The following is a 22,395-nucleotide window of genomic DNA, read 5'->3' on the forward strand; positions in this document are numbered from 1 at the left end:
TTTGCACTGAAATTAGGTAGGTGTTGTGACTTGTTTTGTTTAATAAGATGTTAGTAAACATGTTAAAAGTCTTGAAAAGAGCTATGCATGATAGTTTACTCTTTGGGAACCCAGAGACTGCTGTGTGGAGAAACACATGCTAGTCTAATAGGGAATGAAAGACCATAGGAAGAGAGGCTCCCACTATTCCAACCTTCCCAGCCATACCAAGTGAGGCCTACAGTTGTTAGGGAAACTTTCTAGAACACCCAGCCACAGACTATTCAGCCCAGTCTAATACTGCTCAGCTGACCCATAGAATTGTCGCTATGAATTGGACATAGAATTGTGAGCAAATAAAATGATTTCTTTCAGAAAGTTAACAGATACATCTCTCATATTTCTGTGGCATTCACAATGCTTGTCCATGCTGATGACTTCTTACTGAGAACACCTATGACCTTCTGCCTGAGAATTATTTCACTTCTAAGAGCAGGGGCAAACTCTGTCTGCTCTCGGACAGGCCAGATGGGACAGGGATTTACTGACTCCAGAAGAATCTCTTAGTCAAGGACAGTTATGAGCTGGTGGAAACAAATCCCAGTTATATTACACATTGGGTGGGACAACTCTGAGGCATGTTCTAAAAAGACCATTTCTCAGTGATCTGAACTCCAATTCCCCTCAGTGGTAACATACTATTACCATACACTGTATTGACTTCTTACCTTTCCATGTCTCAGATCCCCACTCTCCTATTGGTTCTTCCTGGAATTACCTTCCTAATGAACTACTTGTATAAATTTCCTTTATTATATTGAGGAATTTCCCTTGTCTTAGTTATCAAGTGCTGCTATAACAGAAATACCACAAGTGGATGGCTTTAACAAAGAGAAATTTATTCTCTCACAGTTTAGGAGGCTAGAAGTCTGAATTCAGGGTGCCAGTTCCAGGGTGTCATGGATTGAACTGTGTCCCCCCAAAATATCTGTCAACTTGGCTGGGTCATGATTCCCAGTATTGTATGATTGTGTACCTTTTTGTAATCTGATGTGATTTCTTTATGTGTTGTAAACTCTATCACCATGATGTAATAAGATGGATTAGTGGCAGTTGTACTGATGAGGTCTACAAGATTAGATGGTGTCTTAAGCCAATCTCTTCTGACATAGAAGCGAGCAGAGACACATGGGAACATCATACCACCAAGAAAGCAGAGCCGGGAGCAGAGCGCCTCCCTTGGACCTGAGGTTCCTGGGCTGAGATACTCCCAGACCAAGGGAAGACTGATGACAAGGACCTTCCTCTGGAGCAGACAGAGAGAGAAGGCCTTTCCCTGGAGCTGATGCCCTGAATTTGGACTTATAGCCTACTAGACTGTGAGAATAAATTTCTCTTTGTTAAAGCCATCCACTTGTGGTACTTCTGTTACAGCAGCACTAGATGACTAAGACACAGGGGAAGGCTTTCTCTCTCTCCTGGCATTAGGAGAAGATCCTTGACATCAGTCTTCTCCTGGTCTAGGAGCTTCTTAGCTTCTCAGCACAGGGGCCCCTTGTCCAAAGGACTCGCTATTCTCCTGGCTCTCGTTTCTTGGTAGTATGAGGTCCCATGTCTCTCCGATTGCATCTCTCTTTTATATCTCAAAAGAGACTGACTTAAGACAGAACCTAATCTTGTAGATTGAGTTCTGCCTCATTAACATACCTGCCACTAATCCCAACTCATTAACGTCACAGAGGTAGGATTTACAACACATAGGAAAATCACATCAGATGACAAAATGATGGACAATCACACAATGCTGAGAATCATGGAATAGCCAAATTTACGTATATTTTTTGGGGACACAATTCAATCCCAAACACCTTCTATTCCTATTTTGCTGAGAGTTTTTATCAGGAATGGGTGTTGGACTTTGTCAAATGCCTTTTCTGCATCAATTGATATGATCATGTGATTCTTTTCCTTTGTTTTGTTTTTGTGGTGGATTATGTTGATTGATTTTCTAATGTTGAACCAAACTTGCATGCCTGGTATGAATCCCACTAGGTCATGATGTATATATGTATATATATTTTGATATGCTGTTGTAGTCTATCAGCTAAGATTTTGTTGAGAATTTTTGCATCTATATTCATGAGGGATGTTGGTCTGTAGTTTTCTTTTTCAGTGTTGTCCTTGCCTGGCTTTGATATTACGGTTATGCTGGCTTCATAGAATGAATTCAGGAGTATTCCTTGCTTTTCTGTGTTCTGGAATAGTTTGAGTAGAACTGGTGTCAACTCTTCTCTGAATGTTTGCTAGAATTCTCCAGTGAAGTTGTTTGGAACAGGGCTTTTTTTGTTGGGATTTTTTTTTATGACCCCTTCAATTTCTTCTTTTGTTATGGATCTGTTCAAATTTTCTACCTCAATTTGTATTAGTTGAGGTAGATGGTGTGTTTCTAGAAATTTTTCCATTTCCTCTAGGTTTTCAAATTTGTTGTAGTACAATTTTTTGTAGTATTCTGTTATGATTCTTTTTTATTTCTGCTGGTTCTGTTGCAATGTCACCCATCTCATTTCTTATTCAGTTTGCTTGCATCTTCTCCAGTTTTTCTTTTGTCAGTTTGGGCAGTGTTTTGTCAATTTCATTAATCCTTTCAAAAACAAGCTTTTAGTGTTGTTGATTCTTTATATTGTTTTTCTGTTCTCTGTTTCATTTATTTCTGCTCTAATTTTTATTATTTCTTTTCTTCTGGTGACTGTGGGCTTGTTTTGCTGCTCTCTTTCTAATTGTACAAGTTGTATGGTTAATATTTTGATTTTTGTCCTTTCTTCCTTTTTGATGTGTGTGTTTATTGCTATAAATTGATCTCTGAGTACTGCTTTTGCTGTGTCCCAAAGGTTTTGGTATGTTGTGTTTTTGTTCTCATTTGATTCTAGGAATTTTTTTATTTCATCTTTGATTTCATCTATTACTCAGTAGTTTTTAAGCAGGGTGTTATTTAGTTTCCATGTATTAGATTGTTTTTTCTTCCTCTTCCTGTTATTGATCTCTACTTTTGTAGTGTTATGGTCAGAGAGGATGCTTTGTATTATTTAGATGTTTCTGAGTTTGTGGATGCTTGCTTTGTGGCCTAAAATGTGTTGGGTGATGTACTGTATATATGCATATGAGGTCAAGTTGGTTGATTGTGGTGTTTAGATCTTTTGTGTTTTTGCTGAGTTTCTTTCTAGTTGTTCTGTCCTTCACTGAGAGTGATGTGTTAAAGTCTCCTAGTATTATTGTGGAAGTGTCTATTTCTCTTTTTAGTTCCGTTAGAGTTTGTTTTATGTATTTTGGACCTCTGTCATTGAGTGCGTACGTATTTATTATGGTTGTGTCCTCTTGGTGGAATGACATTATATAATGTCCTTCCTTGTCTTTAGTAGTGTATTTTGCTTTAAAATCTATTTTATTAGAGACTAATATTGCCACTTATGCTCTTTTTTAGTCATTATTTGCTTGATATATTTTTTCCATCCTTTAAGTTTTAGTTTATTTATATCTTTGTGTCTAAAGTGTGTCTCTTGCAGACAGTATCATGATGATTTGTGTTTTTTAATGCATTCTGCAACTCTCTATCTCTTTACTGGTGCATTTAAGCCATTTACATTCAGTGTGATTATCAATAGGTATGTTTATTGCTGTCATTTTTTAATGATTTTTTTGTGATGTTGACTGTTTTTTTTTCTCCACTTAATTTTCCGTGCTGAGTTTTTTTTTTTCTTTTAAATTGTAGCTTGTCTTTTCATTTCCTTCATTGTTTTTGGTTTTGTGTGTGCTGAGTCTTTACGATTTTCTTCTTTCATATATTGATAAGTAAGTTTGTTGACTTTCATTGTGGTTACACTCAAATTTACTTTTATCATCTTAAGTTTAAAGCTGTAATTTATTTCTTGACATAGTCTTGACTATACCTATACCCTTTATTCCCCGTTTATGTTTTGAAGCTGTCGTCAATTACAGATTAAAGTCTTTGGTTCCCTGTTTTCTATCTTTTAGCTTTATTTCATTTTTTAAAGTTCTTTATCTGGGCTGATATCTCTCTGATGTTTTCATGTGTTTTAAACTCAAGCTGTTGTCTGGTGTGTTATTATTTTTCTGTTTGAAAGACTTCTTGTAATATTTCTTGTAAACTTGGTCTGGTTTTTACAAATTCCTTTAATTTCTGTTTATCTGGAAATAATCTAATTTCACCATCATATTTGAAGAATAATTTTGCTAGATACAGAATTCTTGGTTGGCAGTTTTTTTCTTTCAAGGTTTTATATAGATAGATTATCCCATTGCCTGCTTGCCTGCATGGCTTCTGCCAAATAATCAGAACTTAGTCTTATCGATGCCCTTTTGTAGGTGATCTTTTGTTTTTCCCAAGCTGCATTCATGATTCTTTCTTTGTCTTTGGTTTTGGAAAGTTTGATTGTGATATGTCTTGGTGTTCTAATGGGCTCTATCCTGTATGGGCTTTACTGTGATTTTTTTATGGTTAACTTCTCAACTTCCATGATATTAGGGAAGTTTTCTGTCAATATATCTTCAACAATTCTCTCTGTGCTTTTCGTTGACTCCTCCCCTTTTGGGGTTCCAATCATGTGTAAATTTTTCCTCTTAATGCTGTCCCACATAACTCTTAGCCTTTCTTTATTCTTTTCTTTTTTTATTGTTCCCTGAAAAGGTTAGTGTCAAGGGGTTGGTCTTCTATACTGTTGATTCTGTTTTCCGTTGTTTCAATTCTACTCCTATGACTTTCCATTGAGTTGTCAATTTCTGCAATTTTATTGTTAAGATTCTGGATCTCTAGTTGCTGCTTCTGTTTCATTTCCAGTTGTCTGTTTATTTTGCCATTTTGAATTCTTCTAGTGTCTTGTCTGTGCATTCCTTGGTTTTGTCTGTGTTTTCCTTGATTCCTTGAGGATCTTCTTCATAAGCCTTTTGAATTCCTTATCAGGAAGCTCCATTACCTTTTCTTCCTCAGGGAGGATTTCTGGTTCTTTATTATATCACTTGCTGGGGCCATCTTGCCCTGCTTCTTTAAGTGGTTTGTTATTGTCAGTTGTCTCTGGGATGTTAAAGGATTATTGTATTTATTTTTTATTTGTATAAATTGTTTGCTGGATCTTGTTTTTTGTTTTGTTTTAGTGATTCCTGGCAGGTTTGATGGGAGTGGTGCTCTGGTTGCTGGACTGGCTGTGCTGGAGCCCTCCTTACCTGTCTTCGGGAGGGTGGAATGATGGGTAGGTGTGGGAGCTCCAGCCTCTGTCTACTGATCTTGAGGGGCGCCTGAAGGTCAGTTGATTTGGCTTTGACCTCCATCTGTCTTTAGTTTGGTGGCTCAGGAACAGGGAATGATGCTCTCCATGCAGGTGGAGCAGCCAGTGTGGTGGGTGTGATGGGCATTGGAGGCATGCTCCTCTCCTCTCCCTGGTTGTGGGGGGGATGTAGATGGCAGAGAGGGGGTGGTGGGGATATGTTTACAGAGTCATTCGACTTTCACTTGCTCCTGGGTAGGGAGAAGGAGGAAGGAACGGCAGGTGGATGTTCACTCAGTCTCACTGCATCTGTTGGTAGCAGGAAGAGGGAGAAAGCCACAGCAGGTGGGTATGTGCACACTCACTCTACTTCCACCCTGTGCTGGGCAACGGGAGGGAGGAAAGGGCCTCAGGGGGGATGCACACATAGTCGTAGCTCCCCTGCCCTTTGCTGGGTGGGATAAAAGATGGATTCAATCCTGGCAGATGCATGCACTGTGGTGTTGCCTTGCAACAGTTGAGGGGAGGGAGGAAGGGGCTGTGGGGGATGCGCGCATAGTCACTTCTTCTCTGCCCGTCGCTGGGCAGGTTAAGGGGTAGAGTTGCTCCTGGCAAATGCAGGCACAGCGGTAACACCTCATGTCATGTGGGGGAAGGAAGGAAGGGACTGCGGGAGAAGTGTGCAGTTATGGCTCTTTTACCCCTGGTTGGGTTGGTTAAGGAATGGAGTCACGTCTGGCAGATACACACACAGAGGTGCTTCTTCATGTCAAGCAAGGGGAGGGAGGAAGGAGCTGCTGGGAGATGCACAGGCAGTCAAGTTTCCTCTGCCCCTCGCTGGGTGGGGTAAGGGAGAGAGTGGTGCTCCCTGAAGTCAAGGGTCTCCACGTTTGAGTATCTCTTGTTCTGGATCTGGCACCCTCGCTGACTCTGCTTGTTTTCGTGTGTGTCTATAGAGGTTCTCTTACCCTTTTGGGAAAGTCGTGAACTTACCTTGACGTTTTCTTCACGCAAGGTCACCGCTGGCTTTGTTGTAAATTAGCCGCAGTGGGACGAGATGGCTGGCTGAGTTGCGCTGTTCCATGTTACTCTTTTTTCATTGCTTTACTTATTCCTTCTAATTGGTATTCGGTTCAGTCCTTTGACTTTCTTTTTGTTCAAGGTTCCTGGATTCCCCCAAAACTGCTCCATCTGCAGCATTCTTTCTCTCACTTGACAGGAACTAGTGCATAAACTAAAGACATTGGAAATATACTTGTCTGTTATTTTACTCTCATATTCCACATTTAATCAGTCAGGAAATTCCGTTGACTCTTCCTCAAAATACATTCAGAATTTGACCGCTTCTCATTACCTCTGCTTTTACTACCTTGGTCTTTACCAGCTTCGTCTCTTGCCTGAAATACTGCATTAGCTTCCTAACTTGTCTCCCTGCTTCTATCTCTTTGTCACCTTAGAATATTCTCAATATAGCAGCCAGAGCAATCCTTTTAAAACTTAAATTCTGATCATGTCAATCCTCTGCTCAAAAACCATCTAACAGATCAATTTTTTCAGTAAAAGCTAAGTTATTAGGATGGCCCAAAAGACTCTATGTGATCTGGTTCTTCTTTATCTACTGAACACATTTCTCGTTAGCCTTCCTCTGACTCTTCCAGCCTCACTGGCCTTGTTGGTGCTCTGTGAAAGTGCCAGGTGTATCTCTACTTTAAGGTCTTTATACTGGTTGTTCCATTGGACAGAAAAGCTCTTCTCCCTGATATTCCAATGACTAACTTTCTCACCACATTCAAATATTGTTAAATGTCTTGCATTCAAGAAGGTCTTCTCTGATTGCTCTATTTAAGATTGTATTTCCAGTCTCCTGGGAAAGAGACCAGTACTTCTGGTCTCCTATACCTTGTTCTACATTTTTTGTAGCACTTATCTCCTATTATCTTATTATATAGTTCACGTATTTATTTTGTCTATTGCTTAGTATTTGTATTCCTCTGCTAGCATGTAAGCTTCAAAAAAGCAGTTTTGGCAGCTGGTCCATCCCCAGGCGCATACAAGACTGGTACAAATACTACAGGTATTGGTGAGTAAATGAATTGATCATAATTTTTAATGACAAAATTCAAGTTCATCTTTCATTTTTGTAAGCAGTCTCTCCTCCCACACAATCTATTAAAAAAAAACAAAAATAAACAAACAAAAACCCTGTTGCTGTTGAGTTGACTCCAACTCATGGACACCTCACATGTGAGTAGAACTTTGATCTATAGGGTTTTCAATGGCTGATCTTTTTGGAAATAGGTCATCAGGTCTTTCTTTCAAGGTATCTCTGGGTATACTCAAACCACCAACCTTTTAGTTAGCAGCTGAGCACATTCACTGTTTGCACCACCCAGGGACTCCACACAACATAGAAACCAAAATAAAACAAACCAACAAAAAAACAAACTCATTGCTTTCGAGTCAATTCCAACTAAGCAACCCCACAAGACGGAGTAGAACTGCCCCATAGAGTTTCCAAGGAGCAGCTGGTAGATTCAAACTGCTGACGTTTTGATTAGCAGCCATTGCTCTTAACCACTGTGCCACCAGGGCTCCACACAACACATAGAGGTATTTCATTGCTACTACCACTTTGGCTTTGGAAGAGGAGACTCTGATCTTTCTACTTTTTCCCAGTACTGTGCACAATAGGCTGGTCATGGACCTATGACTGTGTTCCTTCATCTATGGCATGGCTCTCTTTATCTGGTCCCTCCCCAGAGTAAGAATTTGGACGTTGAGCTGACAGTCATTTCTTTTGGGTTTCTGACCTCTTTCCTATCACTTCTTCCCTACCACAAGATGATATTATCACTTTTTAGACAAAACTCAATGGCAATGAACAAGACATTGTATTTATATGTTTCTTAACGATTAGCAGTTTCATTCTATGAACAATACATGTTTCCTTTTAACAAATTCGAATATTACAGATGCATATAAAACAAAAGCAAATATTATCTTCTTCTTCCCTATTCCATTCTCACCCTCAAGAATTAATCATTATTAAAGGGAGGTTTTCTTTCTGGATATATATATACATATAGGTATATTCTCACCTATTTATAATATACACATGTACATTCACTTATATAATTTTTTTAAAAATTGTACTTCAGGTGAAGGTTTACAGAACAAATAGTTTTTCATTAAACAGTCAGTACACATATTGTTACATGACATTGGTTAACTACCCCATGACATGTCAACACGCTCCCTTCTCGACTTTTTTTTTTGGTGAAAATATACATAGCCAAAGATACACCGTTTCAAAAATTTCTACATGCACAGTTTAGTGACATCGACTATGCTCTTCCAATTGTGCTGCTATTTTCACTTTAGATGAAGGTTTACAGAACAAAATAGTTTCTCATTAAACAGTTAGAACACATGTTGCCCTATGACAATGGTTAACAACCTCACTACACCATCAACACTGTCCTTACTCAACCTTGGGTTCCCTATCACCAGCTATCCTGTCCCCTTCTGCCTTCTAGCCCTTGTCCCTGGACTGCTGTGCTTCATTAGTCCCATTTTGTTTTATGGGGCTGTCCAATCCCCTGCTGAATGGTGAACCTTGGAAGTGACTTCACCACTGAACTAAAAGGGTGTCTGGGGACCATACCCTCGGGGTTTCTCCAGTCTCCTTTAGGTAAGTAAATCTGGTCTTTTTTTGTGCATTAGAATTTTGTTCTACATCCTTCTCCACCTCTGTCCAGAACCCTCTGCTGTGATCCTGGTCAGAGCAATCAGTGGTGGTAGCCAGGCACCATCTAGCTGTACTGGACTCAGTCTGGTGGAGGCCTTGGTAGCTGTGGTCCATTAGTCCTTTGGACTAATCTTTTCCTTGTATCCTGTTCTCTTCATTCTCCCTGGCTCCCGGAGGAGTTATATAATTTTTTTACCCTAATATATTTATCCGTAAACATTTTATTTTGCAACATGTTTTTCATCCATAATGCCTTTCAGGTTAGTGATAGAAAGCTACCTCGTTATTTATAACTACTGCATATTGTTCCAGTCTACAAAAGTATTGAATCATTATTCATTTATCCATCCCCCTATTGATAGGCATTTAGGTTGTTTATAATTTTTCTAATTTGTTTGCTATTACAAACAATGCTTCAGTGAATGCCTGTGTACATATTGCTGTATGTACTTAATGAAATATTATTATATGCATGGATTCTAGAAATGAATCATTGAGACATAAGGAATGACAGAGATATTCAAGCATGCAACTTCTCAAATAAGGGCCAAATTAGTTTTCTTTAGGTGTTGTTCAAGGACTGCTCGGGTGCTTATTAAAATGCAGATTCTCAGCCTCCACATAAGACATACTGAGTTCTATCTATGGGAGTGAGATAGGAGAATAGCAATGATAAAATATTAAGATGTAAAATATAGTAAAACCTAAAATCACTGAGCAAAAAATAGAAAATATTGAATGAAAACAAAAGCTAACAGAGTGAAGTCCTTGCCTGTTGTCTTGGCCACCCTTTACTTCCCAGAAGAGCTCAATATACCTCTGTGTGGTTCCAGAGGCTTCCAGTTATATCTGCCTTCAATGTCTACATATGGGCTTTAATCGTCTCTTCAAAAGATACTGTAAATAATTCTAAGCACATACAATAAATCTTCTGGAAACCATACAGACTACTGAATGGTAGTGACGGTGGGAATTCCTGCAGCTAGGATGGAGCCAAGTGGAGTGAGTGCCTTTGAAGGACAAATAACAGATGATCAGTGTGGAGACCCATAAGGAACTGACCCCAACCACCACCCTGCACTGGCCTGATCATTGGGGAAGTTCTGTGTTGAGCTGCTACATCACCTAGCTAATTAGGGCTAACACTTGGGTTTTTGTTCGCTACAGAGCCCAAAACATGCTGCTGTTGAAGACACAGAGGAAGGAATAAATGTGACTCCTGCATAGATCGTCACATATATTCCTTGCTTTGGTGGCGATCTCAATATTCCTTCCCTCTCCTCTCCTCCCCTCCCCTCTTCTCTCCTTTCTGTCTGTCTCTCTCATCCTAAATCACTGTAAAGACTTTCAAAGAGCTAAATATTGAAAAACTGATTATAGAAGTTCATTAACATACAAAGGATCCTAGGGTATCAAAGTTATTGAACAAGTATAAATTAATTCTGGAAAATTTTGTGGAAAACAAAGGTGCTCAACAGCATTTAGAAGGAGTGAAATAGATATGGTTTCCTGAAGAAGAGAAGGATAAAAGAGAGGAGGATATATGAGAGCTGGAAGCCAATTGCTCAACCACAATAAAGCGTCAGTGGTTGACAGTTGCAAGTGTAAGGAAATGGATAAAACCCAACAAACATGACACATATGGATTATGCCTGCTGATTTATACGAGTTTGTTATGCTTATCAGGAACCAGTAGAAACAGAGTCCAGAGGAGCTGGAACATGTCCATGGAGGTGATGGCTAGGATTTCCTCTTGCACATCATCTTCTCCAGGCCCCTCTTCATGTCTTTGTTCCTCAGGCTGTAGATAAAAGGGTTTAGCATGGAGGGCAAAATGGTGTAGCTGATTGTTGCCACCCGGTCCCTGCCAGTGTAACTAGACAAGGGCTGTAAGTAGACATAGAAGATGCTTCCATAAAAGAAGGTCACTATGATGAAGTGAGAACCACAGGTGGAGAAGGCTTTGCATTTTCCAGCAGCTGAGGGAATTTTGAGAACAGCAATGAGGATTCTTACATAAGAGAAAGAAATGCATAGAAAGGGAGTTACAAAAACAACTACTCCTTCTGTCTTTATTGTAATATCATTGACAAAAGTGGAAGAGCAAGACAATTTCAGGAGAGGGTTGATGTCACAGAGGAAGTGTTGAATAACATTGGAGTCACAGAAGGTGAGACGATTCAGCAGAAGTGTATGCAAGAGGGAGTGAAAGTGAGGAAATGAGCAGGAGAAGGCCAACAGCAGGAAGCAGCGATGGTGGCTCATGATGGTAACATAGTGGAAGGGATCACAGATGGCTACATAGCGGTCAATGGCCATGGCTGCCAGAAGGCAACTGTCAGTGTTGCCAAAAGCATAGAGAAAATACATCTGTGTCAGACACCCAGCATAGGAGATGGTCTTCTTCTTGGACAAGAAGTTCACCAGCATCTTGGGAACAATAGTTGTTGTGAAGCAAATGTCAGTGAAAGACAAGAAACTCAGGAAGAAATACATGGGGGTCTGGAGCTGGGGGTCAGAGTGAATGGCCAGAATGATGAGCAGGTTCCCTGTTATGGTGATGAGGTACATGGTGAGGAAGAGGACAAACAGCGGCTTCTGGTCCTCGGGCCATGAGGACAGTCCCAGGAGGATGAACTCTGAGACACTGCTGGTTTGGTTGACTCTTTCCATGGTCATGGAGCCAGCTAGAATAGAGAAGAGCCTACTGTTTAACATAATTTTCTTTTATAACTTTAATCAAAAACAAGCCAATGAATCTATGCTTCTTCCTACTTCTACTTTCCAGTTAGGGTCATGATTAGCCACCATGGGAGCAACTTGCCAGCCACATAATCTTGGGTGCTGCTCTCCTCTCCCAACTCTGACTCTTCACAAACTTCTTGTGTTGATAATATGGACTTGGGCAGGAGAATTTCCCTTCAGGAACACAGTTGAAACTTCCTGATTCAGTTTAATATTAAATCTTAAAATAAATATTTATTGAGCATCTACTCTGTGAAAAACACTCTCCTGGGCAGGGGACACAACTGTGAGTAGGCTTGGCTTTGAATGGGTTTTGTATTCTAATGGGGGAGATCACACACACACTTATGCATACACTTATATGCATAGGTGTGTGTGTAATCTACATTTTATGAAAGTTCTATATTTTACAAAAAATAAAACAATGTAAGGGGATAGAGACTGACAAGGGTAGGGTGAGGGAAGCTGTTTTAAATCAGGTGGTTATATATCTCTCTTTCTGTATCAAAGCAAATTTTCAGTTATGTCATGCTAAGGTTTATCTCTGAACTTCCTTGGCAGTAAAAGAGGCTTGGTGAAATACTCAGCAGGGCAATCAGAGGAATAATGAATCCAGGTCAACAGTTTTGTTGTCATTGCTTGTTTTATCTTCAGAGGCACTTATTTAGAAGCTCATACTCCTTAGTGAATGTCAAACAAATAATAAGTAAAAATTAAATTAAAAGAAAATTATTCATTTAAATTTACTTTTTACTTATTATTTTCCTTTAATTCCCCCAAATTTCATCATGGTCCTACATCATGGACACCCACCATTAAGCATATGTCCTGCCATGCTAATTTCTATTTGTTTATTTACCTGTGTATAAATCCTTGAAAAACATGTCTATTGCTTGATTTATGTGTATTTTTCCATTTACATAAATAGTACTGTGATACATACCTCATTTTGTTTTTGTTTTTTTCTCCACACATATTTTTGGGATATATGTTCTAGTTCATTTCTTTTGACCCCTTTCATTGTATGCATGCACCACTCTTGACTTAATCCTTTTCCCTAGATGTCTTATGCCTCTTTGCTACCATGGACAACACTGATTCAAATATCTTCATGTCCACAAGGTGTTTTAAATTATTCATTCAAACCTTGCAAATGGACATATTGCTTAGGCATTTTTCTTAGCAGTTCAAAGAATGACTATTTACTCATTCATTCAACATTTAAATGCCTACTTTCCAGCTGTTTAACATCAGGCAAGTTATTAAATACCTTTAAACTTCAATTTTCTCATCTGTAAAGAGGGAATACTAACATTTACCATAAGATCGTTAGAGGCTTTAATGGCATAATGTGTTTAAAGCACTGAGAATGGTTCCAGGCACAGAGTAAATATTTGATACCACCACCTTCTCCACCCATAATCGTTGCTAATGCTTTCCCCCACCATCAAGTGTTCGTGGATGTTCTCAAAAGTAACTGATCTGAATATAACAAAACCCATGCCCTCAGATTAATTGTCAGAGTAAATTCTATGAGTTTACAAAGTTTTTTTTTAGAAGGTATATTTTTTCCCACGCTTTGAATAATCTGGGAGTAAATCAGTGATTAGGCATTTACCTTCTGGTAGGCAGTATCTTGTTTATTCCTCAGGACAACTTTCTGAGGTATAAGCTATTATTTTTCCTATTTTTCTGACAAGGAAACTGAGAAATAGAGACAAAATGATTTGCTAAAGTCACACATGCAGTAAATAGCAGAAATAAGATTTAAATTCAGGTCTTAATTCTGAAGCTCATGCTTTTAACCACTATGCTACATCTTCTCATATATTTGTAAAGCTATAAAAGTTTATATCTTAAACAACTGTGTTTCAGATATAAATATAGGCTATATTTTTTCCACTTTGATTGTTTTTTACTTGCACACACAATGCACTCCCCCTCCCGAAACTTTTTTTTTTTTTTTTTTAATTCCAACATTAAGAACAGACCTTTATTTTTACATGGGAAAATATATCTTTCTGTGTTGAATGGTTTGTGGAATTTGAAAATTCTAACTTACTTGATGGAATGGCAGTAGTAAAGGGAATTTAATCTTGAATGGCTGAGGCATGTCTGTGTGCATGGAGTTGTGGGTTGGTAGAAAGTGCACTGGACTTGGAGGCAGATGGTGAGGGTTTATATCTGACCTCTATTACTTGCTCACTGAGTGATCTTATCTTGTTTTAGGAAGAGCTGATGAAATACCATGTATAAGTGCATTTGCAAAACATACAGCAACATAAATGAATTATTTGTGACAGGAATGTGAAATAAAGAAGAATATTTGGAATGTCAAGTAAGGTTGGATACTCCCATGTCTCATCAATGCCGAATACCTAAAAAAGTGGAAAGGAGTTTTCAAATTGAGACTCTGAGGATATAATTTTAAAAGTCTGGTGTGTGTGGGATGGGAACTATTATTTTTGTATCTTCTACTGAGTTCCCCATACCCAATTATTGGAGTTCTACTTCCTCAAAAACCATGAGATAATAACACATTCTGGCCCAGTGATCAAGGAGGGTGGGCATAAAACTAAAATGTAGACTTAAATGTTAAGCTGAACTCTGTGACAAGCTGTGTCCATAAGATTGCAACTGGCAAATGAAAAACCAAACCTGTTGCCATCAAGTCAATTCCAACTCATGGTGATTCCATGCGCTTTACAGTAGAACTGGGCACCACAGGGTTTTCTTGGCTGTCATCTTATAGAAGGTTGGGTTCTCTGGGAAACTGACTTTGAGATGGAGATCATCCTACAGAATGTTTATTAACCAGGTCTTCTCTTGCGCGGCGCAGCTGGGTAGATCCAAACCACCAAATTTTCTCTTAGTGGTCAAGATCAAACAGTTTATACCATTCAGATACCTTCATTGCTAAGGAGGCTGAAACAAGTAACTGACTGAGGTGGGATGGCCAAGTAAGTGGGCATCCAGTGTACTGATGTTCACTCCCCATATCCAGATGTCTTCTCTCTTTTCCCAGTTTCTTTAAAGCTGATCTTTCTCCTGAACCACTTCTTCAAATTGGTTCTACATCTCAGCCAAGATAAGAACTAAGTTTTCTCCCTTATCTTTCTGACCTTCTGGTCAGTGACAGACAAGAAGAGGTAAGATAAAGGAGGAAAGAACAGATGGATTGATCTAGATTCTACAGTGATAAAGCATTTTCTGATACTGCTTCGTAGCTTTGTCTCTTTCTCAACCTTTTACTCCCAGCATTATTCTGTCTTTGTCTGCTTCCTACCACAGAAGGCAGAGATTCCCAGACTCATTTGGCAAGAACTCTCTTGGGTGGGGAAGCCCCACCAGTTTCTCATGGGTTTGAAGTCTGCTTTTCCAACCTCCTTGGGGTCCTTGATGAGCTGGGGTAACTGTGCTGAACTCACACTATCTTGATCCCTCAGGGGAGTTTGCTTTGTGACCTCTCTAGGTGCAGAAATCGTAACAGACATCAGAATTGAGTGAAGCTGCCCTCAAGGGGTGGGGGTCCTTAGGGCCTCCTTATGGAGGCTGAGACTATTTTCAGAACCTTCAAACTTACCATAACATCTCCAGGGCATGCTTCAGTTTATCCAATGGTGGGTAATCAAAGGTGGTGGAATATTGTGTGTGTGTTCGGTGTATAGAAGTGTTTCAAGTTGAGTCCTCTGGGAAACTGACTTTGAGATGGAGATCAGGCTGCAGAATGTTTGTTTGTTAAGCAGTGCTATTGGGATTAACACCTGTGGAAGGGACTTCTAGCTTCCTGAACTGTGAGAAAATAAATTTCTGTCCTTTAAAGCCACTCAGTTGTGATATTTATTGTTATGGCAGTACCAGGTAACTAAGATACCATTCATTATAAAATTAGATCCATTTGGCTTCTTATGGTTTAGTGTTGCCACTTGAACTCTGTCATTCTCATTGCTATTAGTGAACTGAGTTCTGTGATAGCATATTTTATCATCAGCCTGACTTACAGAGGAAAAGAACAACTATCCAAAGTATAAAATGAAATTATGCATGTAGAAGCTGTTAAATTGTTTTGTTGTCTATATTTTCTCCACAATAAAAAAAAAGATTAAAATGAAAAGTAAAAGTTTTGTGTTCTTGTTTCCCATCCACGGTCTGTTTGTAGTCTACCAGTAGGTATCATCGTTTAAAATTAAATCAATATATAAGTATTAATTCATCTACTTTAGATATTTCCTCTTATGAGAGAAAAATTTAGCATATTTACACTATTTTCCTTTTCCTGTCCGTCTTTTTAAATTTTTAATAACATTATTATCATTTTATTGTGATAAATATATGTAACACAACGTTTGCCACTTAAACATTTTTTACATGTACAATTCAGTGATGTGCTGTTAATTACGTTCATCATGTTGTTCATCATTACCACTCTCTACTTCCAAATTTCAGAAGCTCAGTGTCCCCTAAGCAATGAGTTCCCCTTTCCCCTTCCTTCCAGCCCGCCCCTGGTAACCACTAATAAAGTTTAGTCTCTATACACTTGCCTATTTTTGATATTTCATAAGTGGGATTATACAATATTTGTCCTTTTTTGACTGACATATTTCATTCAGCATAAGTTCATCCATGTTGTAGCATGTATCAGGATTCCATTTCTCTTTATGGTTAATATTCCATTGTATGGATATACCACATTTTGTTTAGTCATTGATCTGTTGATGGGCATTTAGACTGTTTCTACCTTTTGGCATTTGTGATAGTTGCAATGAACAATGATGTACGAGTATTTGCATTCCTGCTTTCTATTCTTTTGGGTATATACCTAGCAGTGGAATTGCTTGATCAAGTGGTAATTCTATGTTTAACTTTGTGAGGAACTGCCAATTATTTTCCACAGTGGCTATACCATTTTACAGTCCCACCAGCAATGGATGAGGGTTCCAATTTCTCTATCTTCCCCAACACCTGTTGTTTTCTGTTTTCTTGATAGTCATCTGTGGGGGTGAAGTGATAACTCATTGTGGTTTTGATTTGCATTTTCCTAATGACTAATGACATTGAGTGTCTTTTCACATACTTGTTTGCCAATTATTTATCTTTTCAAATGAAATACCTATTCAAGTCCTTTGTCCATTTTTTGATTCAATTGTTTTTAAGTTGTAGGAATTGCTTATATTTTCTGGATATTAAACCCTTATCAGATGTATGGTTCCCCCCAAATTTCTTTCATTCTGTAGGTTGTATATTCACTTTTTTAAATAAGCTCTTTGATGCACAAAAGTTTTAATTTTGATGAAGTCCCGTTTATCTGTCTTTTGTTGCTCATGCTTTCAATGTCATATCTCAGAATCCATTGTTAAAAACGAGATCCCAAAGAATTATCCCTATGTTTTCCTCTAACAGTTTTATGATCTTAGTTCTTACATTTAGGTCTTTGATCCATTTTACGTTAGTTTTCATATATGGTATGAGGTATGGGTCCACGTTCATTCTTTTGTTTGTGGGTATCCTGTTGTCCCATCGCCATTTATTTAAGAGATTATTCTTTCCCTATTGGATGGATTTAGCATACTTGTCAAAAATCAATTGACCATAGACGTATAGGTTTATTTCTGGACTCTCAATTCTATACCATTGGTCTATATATCTATCATTACACCAATACCACACTGTTTTGTTTATTGTAGCTTTATAATTGGTTTTGACTGGGAAGTGTGAGTTTTCCTACTTTGTTCTTCTTTTACAAGATTGCTTTGGATATTTCGGGCCCTTTACAGTTGCATATAAATTTGAGGGTTGGCTTTGCCATTTCTGTAAAGAAGGCCCTTGGAATTTTGATGGGTATTGATAACTGGGTAGCCCTGGTGGTGCAGTAGTTAAGAGCTCTATTGCACCCAAAAAGGTCGGCAGTTCGAATTCACCGGCCACTCCTTGGAAACCCTGCTCTGTCCTTTAGGGTCAGTATGAGTTGGAATTGACTCAATGACAACAGCATTTTTTTTTTTTTTGTATTGATAACTGGAACAGTTATTAAAGTGAATGTGTTATTTGGCAAATTAGTTAGCGATTAGTCCTTAGGCCAATTGGTTTTCAGGAAACTGAGTTTAGTGCTTTAACATATAGTATCTTATTTAACCCTCACAATAAACTCATGAGCAGGATACTATTACTATCCACCATGGGTCTGAGGAAACTCATAGAAACTTAAGCACCTTGCTTAGGGCACCCAGTGAGTGAGTGGCAGAATCAGTACTGATCTCCTGTTAGTCTATGTTTAATATCCTTGGGGTTAATCCCCCTACTCTATCATTGCCCAAACAAGCCCCAACTCTTGCCCTCCAGCGATCTCAGGGGAGTGTAGAGACCTGCAAGCTATCAGGTGGCAGTGGAATTTGTGCTCTAAAATAGGTCAGCATCAGTGGTGTAGGAGTCTGCAAGGGCTGAGTCTTACTCTGGGTCAATCTGTGATGTATGGCAAGGCTGACCTCAATGCCATGGGTATTTGAAGCCAAGAGTGACTATGGCCACTTTTGCTTCTCATGACATTAACACTGGTATCAAAAACACTTCTCTTATGACCCCTGTGTCTTAGCCTATCTAGTTTTTTTACAGGTTCCCTCTCAAGGAGAAGGTAGAAGATTGGGCAATTTCCTTCCATAACCAGAAACTTGGAGGTGTTTTCCTCTGTGTATTAACCTTGTTGGTAAATGGGGATCTTCTTGCCCATTTTTCTGCTGCTTGAAAAACAGACTTGAAATGTTCAAAAGATCCTTACCAAAAACCAAAACCAAACTATTGCAGTTGAGTTGATTCCGACTCATAGCGACCCTACTGGACAGAGTAGAATTGCTTCATAGGGTTTCCAAGGAGCGGGGTGTATTAGAACTGCTGACCTTTTGGTCACTAGAACGTCTTCTTGTTTCTTGAACACAGTTCTCATGAACAGAAAGTGAGGGCCCAGGGAAAATCCTTAATCAGAAGTTGTCTGTGCTCACCGAGAAGTGACTCAAGTCAAAGGAATATGGAGAATTACCATTTGGCACTGGATATGTATGTTTATGTAAGAATGTGTATTTTTTGTGTTGTTTATATAAACCAGTGTAATTGACTTGTACACTGACTATCTTCATGTAGGACAGTGATAGATAGATTATGGAGAGGTGAAAATCTCTTCTTGGTAAGGTATGTTTGTGTGTGTGCATGTATTTATATTTGTGTGTTGTGTTTACATGACTACATGCACCTGTGTGTACATGTCAAAAAAAACCAAACCTGTTGCTGTCAAGTTGATTCTAACTCATAGTGACCCTATAGGACAGAGCAGAACTACCCCACAGAGTTTCCAAGGAGTGGCTGGTGATTTGAACTGCTGATCTTTTGGTTGCAGTAGAGCTCTTAACCACTCTGCCACCAGGGCTCCATGTATATATAGTATATGTTTTATTTTCATAGGTTTTGAGTTGTCTGGATGACTAGGTGTGGTGTTAGGGTGTTGTGTTGTGTGTGACTGTGTTGTATTTATCAGTTGTGTGTAAATTTGTGTGAAAATGACACAAACCCTGACAGTTTTTTACTTGTAGTAAGTATAGGTCATAGATGAGTATAGATCAGAGAAGTCTATGATTTTGTGTGTATCACTATATGTGCGTTTGCACGTATATAACACACTAACACTCTGACCATTTTGACTCAGATGGGAGTAGAGGAAGGGAAGCTAAAATCATAATATGGAAATATGTGTGTGTGTATGTTTGTGTGTTAGGTGAAACAAACTCACAGGCACATTCTTATCTTATGTCTTGTCTCCTCTTATCTCAGACACAGACAGATAACTCTAAGCAGCGTCTTCCTTAAGCCAATTTGGCAGTCTTTTATCCATGTTATTTGATGGTTCCAAAAGTGCTCTGAGGGCCAAATATTTTCTACACTGACCTTCAACAATGTCTTATTTCTATGCTGGTGTGATCGTTAAGGTTATGTGTCAACTTGGCCGGACCATGATTCTCAGTGGTTTAGCAGTTATGATATAGTTTAGCAGTCGTATGATGATGTGATTACTTTCATGATGAGATTTGATATAATTGATCACCTCCATGATAGGATCTGCTGTGAGTAGCCAATCAGTTGAAAGGGAGTTTTCTTGGGTGTGCAGCCTGCATCAGGTATAAGTGGACTTTCTGGCAAGGCTAGGGGGTTTTTGCTAGTGCTGGATGCTGCAGCTGGCTCCTGTTCATCTGACCTCCAGTTGTTGGGACTTGAGCTAGCAGCTTACCTACCATCTTGCCTGCTGATCTTGGGATTTGTTGATATTTGCAGCCTGTGAACAAGAACCTTGCTGTCTGACCTGCTGATCTAGGGTTCGCCAGCCCCAGCGGCTAAGTGAATCAGAAGAAGCCTCTATCCTGACCCACGTACTTGAGACATTTCAGGTTCTACAACCACAGAAGCCATTTCCTTGATATAAATCTCTTTCTATATATGTTAATATGCTTTACTGGTTTTGCTTCTCTACAGAATCCAGCCTAAGAAAGCCAGGACATGGTAGTGGTTAAGTGCTTTGGCTCTTGTTTCACACACATCTTGGTTCAAATCTCTATTTTTGATACTTAATAGTTTTATGATCTTGAGCTCAATATCTATGAGGCCCAGCAGCCTGAACTGTAAAACTAGATGAGTAAGGGTTTAATCCAGTATATACTGTGTTATAAGCATGAAATAAGTGGGTGCTAGCATCATGATGGAGCCCTGGTGGTGCAGTGGTTAAGTGTTAAGGCTTCCAACCAAAAGGTCAGCAGCTTGAATCCACCAGCTGCTCTGTGGAACCCCTATGGGGGACAGCTTTACTCTGTCCTATAGGGTCACTATGAGTTGGAATCAACTCAATGGCAGTGGATTTGGTTTGGTTTTGGTTAGCATCATGATTATTCCTCAAATTCATGAGACTCTCAACTCTCTATTTTTGGACTGTCAGTGGGAGAGTATTTTGTGCAAGGAGAAAGGTAACAGGTCCATCCTAAGACTCTTTTTTAAGCTCCAGCTCACAGTTTCCCTTCTTCATATTTGAGCATGTGTCCAGCTTCCTCTTTCACACAGGGAGTGACATGAATCAAGGTTCTATTCTTGCTGATCCAACCAATAAATGAGAGGACGCTATTTGACACATACCTTCTGGATCTTCCCCCAGATTTGTTTGAGCTCCAGGGAGAAGTCTGGCCCAATACTTGCCAGTGAGCAGCCAGGCCTCAGCAGAAGGTTTAAGTCACTTCCCCCTCCTGATCCCTAGTCCCCATTGACTAACATGACCTTCTTGGCTTAACTTCTCTGTGTTCTTGGAGGGGTCACTTCTATCAGAGACTTTGTCTTAGAGTCATAATCTTTCACTGGGTTCCCCCTCCAGGGCTCCTGTATGTGACCTCTAACTCTGATTTGACTTCCAGTGAAAGAGATGCCAGGTTGGTAATGCAGACTGTATGAAGTCTCATGCTTAAGATCAGGATCCAAAACCAACTAGCTATGTGCCCTTGTGGATGTGACTTCACACCTGTTTCCACAAACAATAAAATGAAAACATTAACGACTGGTTTATCTGCTTTACAGGCACTCAATAAATTTTTACTGATTAATGGAATTAAATGTACATAAAAGCCCTTTGCAAATTGCACCCAAAAGCAAACAAAACCCATTGTGTTGAGTCAGTTCCTCCTCACAGTGATGCTGTAGGACAGAGTGGAATTGCTCCATAGGGTTTCCAAGGATGTAAATCTTTATGGAAGCAGACTACCACATCTTTCTCTAGGTGGAGAGGCTAGTGGGTTCGAACTGCCGAGCTTTCCATTAGCAGACAAGTGCTTAACCACTGCACCACCAGGCCTTCTTACTTGCAAATTGTACAGTATGGTATAAATAGGTGACCATTCTGGTTTGCCCACAGAAGCCTGGGTGTACAGCCATTGTTCCAGTATAATTATTATATAGTTTCTCTTCTTTTCATTCTCAAAAGTGTCCTGGTTTGGACACTAAAATCTAGGGTCTTTGTATGTATGCATGTTAGCTGATAACGAAGCAGATGACTGAGGTCAGTTTGAAACCCTGAAATAATTTCACACAAGATCAGTGTTTTCTGCCTAATGATGAAGGGCAGGAGCAGTGGAACGGTGAAGAGTAGAGTTTCTGATCATATTGACATTGATTGGAATCGTTGACTGCATCAGTTATTATCTTTGTGACCTTGGGCCAATTACTAAGCAGGCTGATATTTAGTTACCAGATACCTAAATTTGATGTTAATAATATTTATGTCCTAGTAGGAGCTCATTAAATGTCAACTATTGTCAATATTAAAGCAAATTTTTCACAGTTAATCAGATGACTATGAATCCTAAAAGACATCCCAAATCCTACAGCATCAGCAAGTTCTTAGGTTTCTCGGAAGGTCTTTGGAAAATTCTCAAGTCCCTCACGGTGTATGTACGCTCATATTGTAATACTTGTAACCTGGCTTGAAGGATTGGAGATAGATAATCTGATTGGAAGACTGGGGATAAATGGAAAGAGAGCGAGAGAGAGAGAAAGACAGACAGACAGATAGAGAGACAATGAGGGAGAAATAGCTGTGTTGGGTGAAGAAATAATGATAAAATCACTGCAATC

The 22,395-nt window shown here is 39.2% G+C and overlaps 1 protein-coding gene across 1 annotated transcript; it reads right to left on the reverse strand.

The window, feature by feature from the left end:
* Nucleotides 1-10,743: 10,743 nt before the first annotated feature.
* On the reverse strand, nucleotides 10,744-11,799 carry LOC101355607 (olfactory receptor 1L8-like). Its single transcript, XM_004375811.2, has one exon. It carries the CDS (start codon nucleotides 11,719-11,721, stop codon nucleotides 10,744-10,746), a length of 978 nt encoding a protein of 325 aa, XP_004375868.2. The 5' UTR covers nucleotides 11,722-11,799.
* Between the last annotated feature and the right edge of the window lie 10,596 nt (nucleotides 11,800-22,395).

This window comes from Trichechus manatus, unplaced genomic scaffold, assembly GCF_000243295.1.
Source record: "Trichechus manatus latirostris isolate Lorelei unplaced genomic scaffold, TriManLat1.0 scaffold00038, whole genome shotgun sequence".
Lineage (NCBI taxonomy): Eukaryota > Metazoa > Chordata > Mammalia > Sirenia > Trichechidae > Trichechus > Trichechus manatus.